The sequence below is a fragment of the Triticum aestivum genome, chromosome 7B (assembly GCF_018294505.1).
Source record: "Triticum aestivum cultivar Chinese Spring chromosome 7B, IWGSC CS RefSeq v2.1, whole genome shotgun sequence".
Classification (NCBI taxonomy): domain Eukaryota; kingdom Viridiplantae; phylum Streptophyta; class Magnoliopsida; order Poales; family Poaceae; genus Triticum; species Triticum aestivum.
The window spans coordinates 148,990,387-149,000,128 of NC_057813.1; the positions used below are offsets into that span (position 1 = coordinate 148,990,387).

Genomic DNA, 9,742 nt, shown 5'->3' on the forward strand with positions numbered 1-9,742 from the left:
ATTCATGACCAATGAAAATGGCCGAGAGGTGGAATAAGGAACGTCTTAGCTCGAAGCATGGGCCAAAGCTGACTCTTGCAGGTGAGACCCGTATTTTTGTCCTTGATACTTTTTGCTTACTCTTATTTTCAGGGAAAGGAATAAATCCAATCTAACTCGAGGGCTAATGTTGGGATACTCCCCACGTGCGAGACTCAGCCAGAGGAAACTCGGCGAAGGCCTGGAAGTGTAACCCGACCTGGGTTGAGACCCTCAAAGATCCAGAAGGCCCACACCGGTTAGCATTGGAAGAGATGTCGACTGGTCCATGGGCTTGTAAGGAAAACCTGACCCAGGGGAGCCGGCTTACGATAAATCCCAAGCCAGAAGTTCTCTTAACTCCCCCTCAAAAAAAGAAGTTCTCTTAACTTGGAAGATGCAGAAGATCTACACGATTTAGAGTAGGACTCTGATTATGGTTACAACCCGGAATCCATTGTAAGCTAGGGACTCGGCCTATTATATAAGGGGTTCTTGGGATGCCCAAAGGGACATACAAGTTATAATCTCTGGAAAACTAGGTAGAGAAATAGCACCATTGTAATTATCATCATCATCAATAGCAATCAAGCACGAGTTGACTTTTACCTTCGTCGTGAGGGGTCGAACCTGGATAAACTCGTGTTTTTCGGTTCCGGTCAACCCCGTCCAAGCTTACACCTAGCAGCAATGACATCACCACTTAGTTCTCCTATGGGGACATTTGCCGTGACAAAACCATGACACACGCTCCAGTATCAGGTCATCTACCGCTACGTGACAGAGGCAAGCGGGATGCCTCAACTGACCATTATTTGTATAACAACACACATATTTTTACCGACCAAATGTGGTACCCCGGTCCTATATAAGGGGAGGGCCAAGGTCGAAAGAGGGAGAAGCAGGTTAGCACCCGCAACACTACCAGCAACCACCATTGAGCAGAAGACTAATAGCTAAGAAGAAGAGTAGAGATAGGAGTGTTCGGGCACTCTTGCTAGTACCCCGACCAATACTGGTCTCACCCGGACCACCATCTTTGCAACACCGGAGCACTTGTATTTCTCAGATTATATCAATACCAACACGTTATAGGTTTTTACACTAACATGGCGGTCTGGACCTGTATAAAATCCCTCGTGTCCTTACTTTTTTGTGTGCCTTTGATAGTGGATTGACTAGGCGTTTAGCCCCTGGCAGAACTCACAAATGCAAGGTATCCTTGATCCCTGGTATCAGGAGAACACACTCCGGCACATGTGCCTCCACTCCCTCCGCCATGAGCAAGACCAAGAGTTTGCGCATACAGAAGCGCCAACGAGAAAACGTTTAAGAGAATGTTGGTCATCATCAGCGATCCACTCTACAAGATCAGACTGGCCGAGTCCGAGCGAGTCGCTCGTGCCCTTGCCAACAAGGGCAAGGGCTGGAGCGTGCGGGTTGGAGTCCATGCCCGACCGTCATCGCCAGCTGGACGTGGTTGATTGTCTGCGTGAGGCGGAGCGGTTGCATCAGGATCGACCAGGGCTGCCGCGACTCCTGGGAGGTTGTTCGCCACTAGAAGGATGATGACGACAAACTGGCTGATGATGGAGGTGTTGACGGCCTCAGAGCCCATCCCGCGAGGTCACCGTCTGGTACCTCGCTTAGTTTAATTTTGGTTCAAAATTCATTCGGTGCTTGAACTTCATTAAATTTTGTCCTTTTGGTTATAAATATATCAAAATTTAATAAATACTATTTTCATCCATTCTTGTGAAAGATTAATTTGAAATGGCGTTTGATGCACCGAGTTGGATGGCCGCGCCAATCCTCTGCACGGACGTGTCCGTGGATCTTTGATGTGTCCGAGGTGTCCGTCTCCGATTTGATGCTTGGAGTTGCCTTTACAAGTGGTCCCCGCTGTCCAGCAAGCCCGGCTCACACAGCCCCTCTTCTTGCATCACGCGTTGTCTGGCTGACATCAGGGTCTCGCATCACTCGATGAACGTCATCGGTGACATCGACCTCAGTGACACAAGACGGCTCCGGGAGTTCTCTCGCTGATGGTCCAGCTGATCGCTCTGCCCGGCACCAGCGCACCCACAGCATGTTTCCCACCGGCGACGCTGCCGCTGGGACGCCTCGATGCAGGAGGTGGCCAGCTTGCGACGGAGTGGCCTGGTGGGCGCACGGTGCAGCTTGCGAGGAGCGCGCGGCAGGTGCTCGACGAAATGCCCCGGCGGCATAGCCCGACAGATGCTCGACGAAATGCGCCGGCAGCATGGCCCGGCAGGTGCTCGAGGGTAACGCGTGCAAGAAAATCCTAATTGACCCGGTGCGCTGCGCTGCTGCAGTGCCCGAGGCGCCTGCTACTGTGACAGGTATGCATGTGCCCAGCTGCTTGCTCTTATCTTCTTGCGTTTCATTGCGCTCGCGCTGTATGATGGGGTTGCTTGGGCATGGGTATTTTCTACACTTTTTTCGAGGCAACGAACGTGGGTATTTCAGTTATCAATGTGCAAAAGTTCAGAAAAGGCCACTCCCTCCTCTGCTTGCCGTGTGAAACTATTGGGAAATGGATTTGCATAATCTTAAGCGGTTGGTGATAGGACCCAGGAGACAGGCACGCAGACTTGGGCATTGGCAGCCCAGTCTTCGGTCCGAGGATGCATACATCTGGTCGCAGCTTGTTGTCTTGTCGTCCTGGCCGGACTTAAAAACATGCCGACCTCTGTCCCTGTAGCAACCTGGTACTTGAATGGCATTATATATTAGCTTGCACTTAATAAATAAAGTAAATCTAGCACGATTCTCGCTGGATACTACACAGGCACAGGCACAGGCACGGAGTAGTATCGACAGGCTTTCTTGGATGTTTGTTGGGCAAGTTGTATAATGGCTTGCGAATAATACAAGGTATCCTATTGCTATACGGTAGGCATGCATGGATGTTATAAATATGCTGTAATCTGAGATTATCTGAACCCAGCACACATTTTGCCCACATAAGTACTAAGTTTGTGCTGCTCCAAATTATAGGTAGGAGTGTATTAAATAGCTGCATGAAGCTAGAACTCACTAGGAGTAGACTGCAGAAAAGGATTGCTGCGCTTTTAGAGCATGGTTAATAGTATAGCCAGCTGTCGACTATAAGCCAGTGCCATGTCATTTACAGCCCATCTTATAGTTAACATGTATAATAGTAGATCAAAAGAGTATATTACTTTTTTATTATGTGGCCCACCTTTCATTCTCACAAAGTGCCTAGGAGCACGTGCTAGAGCTGACTTTTCACGAAGAGCCCGCTTACCTTCTCTCTCCCCTTCTTTTATAACCCGCTCACTCAGATTTATTGTACTTGCTCATATGGCCACACCGGCGAAGATTCGGCTATTTGAAACGGTCCAGGTTTTTGTCCATGGGATATTATTGGTGGGCTGGGTGGGACTGCGATGTGGCTTTGAAGTTCTTTATCTTGTCTCGCAAACCCACCTCAGTCTCGCAAACCCCACACACCCCACCTCAGTCTCGCAAACCCACGCAGACCCACATACGCTACAATCTTTAGAGAGGAGCTAGAGATTTTCAAGGAATCTCAGAGCCATGGAGGATCCCGGAGAGCAGAATGGCAATGCCCATGCCCCTGCAGCTGCCGGCAACACTCTCAACGAGCCGCAGCAGCTGCAGCAAGAGGGCGCCGACGAGGAGGCTGAGCTCCTATGGAAGCTGAGGAAGTACTTGGTGCTGATGGCCATCCTCGTGGCGGCCATCACGTTCCAGGCGGGGCTGGCCCCGCCGGGCGGCTTCTGGCAGCACAACGACGAGCACGGCCACGTCGCCAGCGACATCGTGATGAAGTCCAGCTACCCCAGGCGGTACCTTGCTTTCTTCTACTACAACACCATGGCGTTCGGGGCCTCGCTCCTGGTGCTCATACTGCTCCTGCTGAGGGAGTTGACCCACAAGGCGGCCTGGCTCCGCGCGCTCCAGTTCGCCATGATTCTTGGCTTACTGGGGCTCATGGGGGCCTTCGCCGCTGGGAGCTGCAGGGAGGTGAGGACCTCTGCTTACATCTGGGTGTTACTCCTTGGCATCTCCGCCTATGTCACACTCCATGAGGTGTTCTTCAAGCACCTGGCACCTGAGCGGCTGCGAAAATTTCTATCCGGTGTCAGTAAACGTTGGAAGGGAACTCTGGGGGACATTTTCACGTCATCAAAACCAGATGAGCAAAAGGCTTCAAATGCAGAGAGGGTAGCCGATGAGGGAGTGACTTCAATCCAGATGGAGGAACCTGAAAGAAATGGCAGCCCCGTGCAGGTTCTTGCAGAAGAAGAGAAGAAAAAGGAGAAAGAGGCTGCAGACAGAGAGGAAGATCTTGAAAGAAATCGCAGCTCCTTGCTGGTTCTTGCTACATTGGTAGCAACAGTGACATATGTGGCAGGGCTAACCCCTCCAGGTGGCTTCTGGTCTGATGACAACAAGAACCACATTCCTGGTGATCCGGTGCTGCGAGACCACTATCCACGCCGATTCAAGGCCTTCTTCCATTGCAATGCCACTGCTTTTGCTGGATCACTTGTCATCATCATCATGGTCCTCAGTCAAACAGCGGTGGATCTTGTTGTCAAGTCAAATGCTCTGCGGTTGTGTGTGGTAGTCAGTCTATTTGGGCTTATGGGGGCATATGCTGCTGGAAGTTGCAGGGAGGTACATACATCTATCTATGTCTTTGCACTTGTTGCCACAGTCTTGCTCTACCTCATCATCCAGTGTATTGAGCCTGCTCTGTCTAAGTTGGCATGTATTGCAAACACCATCACTCGTGTGAAAAAGAGAAATAAAGAAATGGTTCAGCAGCTGAGGACTTTCATCGCTGACTTGTTAAAACCTCCCATACCAGTAAAAGATCAGTCAGACAACAGCACTCCAGGCACTGATGGTAAGGATTTCCAGAAGTTGCGCACATACCTTCTATTACTTGGCATCCTTGCTGCCACAGTCACATTCCAAGCTGGGCTGAATCCACCAGGAGGCTTTTGGACAGATAACAGTGATGGGCATATTGCTGGTGATCCAATTTTGGAGACCATTAGTCCCAAGCGCTACAAGGCATTCTTCTATTGCAATGCCACAGCATTTGTAGCCTCTTTGGCCATCATCATCCTACTCCAGAGCCATTTGATTACCATTCATGCCATGAAGCGTTATGTACTGCAAACAGCAATGACACTTGTGCTCTTTGGTCTTATGGGAGCCTACGTCGCTGGAAGCAGCAGGAAGTTCTCAACATCCATTTATGTGTTCGTCCTAGTCCTCCTAGTTTTCGTCTATGTTGTACTTCATATTCTATATGAGAGGACACTAGGGAATACTGGGAGCACAGCAGGGAGTACTGAGAGCACAGCAGGGAGTACTGAGAGCACAGTAGGGAATACTGGGGTTTCCATGGCAGAAACCTCCCCAAATCCTAGTTCATCTGAACCTACTCTTGAAGAAAAAAAAGATTTAACCTCCCAAAATCCTAGTTCTTCTGAACCTACTCCTGAAGAAAAAACAGATTTGCAGAAGAGGCGCAAGTTTCTGATGTTGCTCGCAATTCTAGCAGCTTCTATCACATACCAAACTGGTATAAGCCCACCAGGTGGCTTTTGGACTAACGGCCACCGAGCAGGTTATCCAGTGTTTCGTGACGAGTTCCGGAACCGCTATAGGGTGTTCTTCTACTTCAATGCTACTGCTTTCATGGCATCCCTGGCAGTAATTCTGTTGCTTGTTAACAAGAGGCTATGCAACAAAGGTCTGAGGTGCCATGCGCTATGTGCATGCGTATTGATTGATCTGATCAGCCTCATGGGTGCTTTTGCTACTGGAAGCTGCAGAGAAGTGTCAACATCTGGCTATGTCATTCTTGTTGTTCTTGCAGTGTTTGTCTATGTCATAATTCAAGTCCTGGTTCTGACACCAAAAGATAAGTGGAATGAGTTGCTGCGGCCTTCTAAGCACCAAGATCCATCAATGAATCACACGAGAAGTATACATGATACTGATAGTAAGAGAACAGAGCACAAATGGCGCAAAGATTTGATGCTGATTGGAACTCTTGCAGTCACTGTCACATACCAAGCCGGTCTGCTTCCGCCAGGAGGAGTTTGGCCTGATGACCAGGATGGCCATTTTGCAGGTGACCCAATCCTCCATGATACCAACCTAACACGGTACAATGTATTCTTCTATTGCAACGCTACAGCATTCATGGCCTCAATGGTCATGGTCATCCTCCTGCTGAACAACACAATAAGCAAGCACAAGAGATCTCTCTTTGCCATGAAAACAGCAATGGTCTTGGACTTGCTTGGTTTACTTGGGGCATATGCCGCGGGCAGCTGCAGGAAGTTGAAGACATCTGCGTACATTTTTGCGCTCGTCATTGCCGTGATAATCTACATCGTCATTCATGTCTTGTTGTCATTTGACGAAGTGGCACGGTTAGCGAAGAAGAAGGGAAAACAGTGGGTGCCATCAGTGCCATGTCTGAAGACCTCGTCTCTGCTTGGAATTGATTCAAACAGTCAACCATCTATTGGGAGACCAGGACAAGGGCCTCTGCCTGTGTAAGAGTAGTCTCAATTGTGACATTTGTTTAGTTTATCATGAGATGAACACAACCTCCATAGTTTCAGTTTGCGTTTTATGCTTGCTCAAGGCCATCATGTAATACTATTTGGTGCATTCTTTGAATGTGAGCACAAAACAATACAAATGAAAACTGTGAGCTGTGAAGTAGTCCATAGTTTCAGTTTGTGTTTTATGCTTGCTCAAGGCCATCATGTAGTATCATTTGGTGCATTCTTTGAATGTGAGCAAAAAACAATACAGATGAAAACTATGAGCTGTGAAGTAGTTCTCCTTCCTTAGTTAACAATTTGTGGAATTGCCTTCTGAAGTGAAACTTGTTTGCCTGGATAGCTATGCATGAACATTCACGTCATATGGGAACCCAGGAATGCAATATTTGTAGTGGTGGAGAATGCTAATTGATAATATCCAAATTTGCAGTAACAACAAAATAACCACCTAGTGGAGAGGGGCAAAACACCCTGCATAGACTCATTTCTTGGAACATACTGAAAGAGAGAAATATGAGTAATCTTCTAAAGCGAGGATGTATCTTTAGCTAAATATTCCCTCCATTCCAATGAATAAGGCGCACACACATTTTAAAATTAAACTTTCACCATAAATTAGACCAACCAAACCTGGGTTTATACTGCTAAATTCGTATTCGAAAGAAGTTTTCAATGGTATAATTTTGAAGTCACAAGATATATATACTATTTTTCTAATTTATGGTCAAATTTTGATTTTGAAATACATGTGCCTTATTTATTGGAATGGAGGGAGTAGTCTTTTTGAAAATGAAGCAATTCAGTGGGTTACTACAAGGCGTGTCACTAGCATTTTATCAGCACAGAGACACTGATACCTTCATTGGATTCTGAGTTGTTCTTGCGTATAGATGATGTTCAAGTATGAGGATATTTTGGGAGAAATATGGCAGGACAAAAATCTTTCTTTCTTTTTACCGAAAAAGGCTTTCGCCCCGCTTTATATTATAAAGCCAACTTTCTTTCTTTTTTGCAAGAGAGGAAGGAGTAGGTCCTTGGAGGGACTACCAGGACCTCCCTTCCTGGTTTCTGTGATGAAATTCCATCAGCAGAGCCCATGAGGGAGAGCCTGGTTGATTTATCGAGCCGGACGATTAGAGCTGTTGCGAACTACCCTTTCATCCATGCCAATGCACGCGATGATGGCGCTCGACTTACCTATCAAAACCATCACAGCCGCTAATAAAATCTGTCGGGGATTCTTGTGGAAGGGCAGACGAGATGTACATGGCGGGCATTGCATCGTCGCATGGGACCAAGTCTGTGCGCCAAAAGAGTTTGGTGGATTAGGCGTGCCAAACTTGCGCCTGCTAAACACAGCGCTTAGAGCCAGGTGGCCGTGGTTGCAAAGGACAGAGCCAAACCGGCCATGGGGTGCTCTTAACTTGCAAGTACCCGAAGAATCTATGAGCATATACAAAGCAGCCACAAGATGCACGCTTGGGGATGGGAAGACGGTGCGGTTCTGGACGGACTGGTGGCTCCGGGACGGTCGCATTGAAGATACCATGCCGCACCTATATGCCATGGTCAAGAAACCGGGACGGAAAAAGACGGTCAGTCAAGCGATCACGGACGGATGGTGGCAGGATGTCTCACCGGATATGAGCACGCAAGCATTACTTGAGTTCATCACTTTGGTAGACATGACTCAGAACATCGAGCTGGTGCAAGGTGTGGATGACACAATCACATGGACATGGGAGAGCACGAGCAGTTTCTCTGTCCAGTCGGCATACCGCGCACATTTTGCGGGAAGAATAGAGAAGGGCGGAGCTGCCCAAGTCTGGAAATCGCGGGCACCGCCGGCATGCAAGTTCTTCACGTGGCTGGTGACGCGGAATTGGTGCTGGACCGCGGATCGGTTGCAGCGCCGACAGCTGCCGCACCCATCGGCATGCCCTTTTTGTGACCAAGCTCCGGAGACTTTAGATCACCTGTTTCTTAGGTGTGTCTTCGCCAGGCAAGTGTGGACCAAGATCACAAGCACATGGGGGAGACCGGACTGGACGCCAACATTGGATGCAAGCCTTGTGAAATGGTGGACAGATCTGCACCCGCAAAACCATATGAGGAAGGAGACGTGGACTGTTATTACTCTAGTGCTCTGGCAGTTGTGGAAACACCGGAACGACATAGTGTTCAATGGAGCCCTGCCATCGGTTGAGAAAGTGCTTGTGAAGATCGAGTTGGAGGCACAAGATTGGAGAGCGGCCGGCCTTCTTCGGGAACGGGGTTCAGTCATCTGTATGGTAGATAGGGAGGACCTGGGTGAGTAATCCGCATGTGGATTTAAGGCTTTTATAGCCGTGGAGGGGTTTGTAAAAGGGTTTGTAAAACGGTTGGCCTTTCTTGGCCTCTTCTATCTATCTTCTCGATGCGTCAATCTCGACTTATCCCTTGAAAAAAATGAGGGAGAGCCCTGTCAGTGTCTGATGAATTTCTCTGTAACACGGCACAGCAACTGGTCGGAAAAATGCCATGAGATTGCACACATAACATTGGATCTCAGCTTGACAAACTAATTGGCATGGGCCATCTGTGGCCCAAACTCAGTGGAATGATTGGGATGAGGACCTGATTTTGGGAGGTGCAGAATGCCAGGTTGGACAGTGCATCTGCTTATATGCTCTAAATGATTTTGCTTCAGTGTGGGCATGTCACCAACATTAGAAGCTAATGAAAGCTAAATATCCAAGTTAAAAGCAAAATATCCATGAATAACAGCCCAGTATAGGACCAAGGATTCATTCGATTCAAGGAAGACTAGGATAACAAGATAACAGAACCTCGCATTCCCAGTTTATCTACCACACCAGTGAAAGGAACTAGTTTGGAAACCCTAGGCTGGATCGGCTCGCTCGACCCAGCCGAACCCTACCCTCCCGCGCCGCCACCCGCGAGGCGGCCGGGGAGGGCTCCCGGATCCACCCACCGCCGGCCTCCCCTCGCCGCCGCCAGGGGGCGCGACCGGGCTTCGCCCGACCGGCGGCGGCGGCGACGGGGCTTGTTCCTCCTCTGGCGCGATGGGGCGGCGTGGCATCTTCATCGGGTGCGGGCGCGGGGCGCCGCGG

General features: G+C 49.0%; 1 protein-coding gene across 1 annotated transcript; it reads left to right on the forward strand.

The window, feature by feature from the left end:
* Nucleotides 1-1,981: 1,981 nt before the first annotated feature.
* On the forward strand, nucleotides 1,982-7,257 carry LOC123161569 (uncharacterized). Its single transcript, XM_044579376.1, has one exon. The coding sequence runs from the start codon at nucleotides 3,604-3,606 to the stop codon at nucleotides 6,616-6,618; it is 3,015 nt and encodes a 1,004-aa protein (XP_044435311.1). The 5' UTR covers nucleotides 1,982-3,603; the 3' UTR covers nucleotides 6,619-7,257.
* Nucleotides 7,258-9,742: the final 2,485 nt, after the last annotated feature.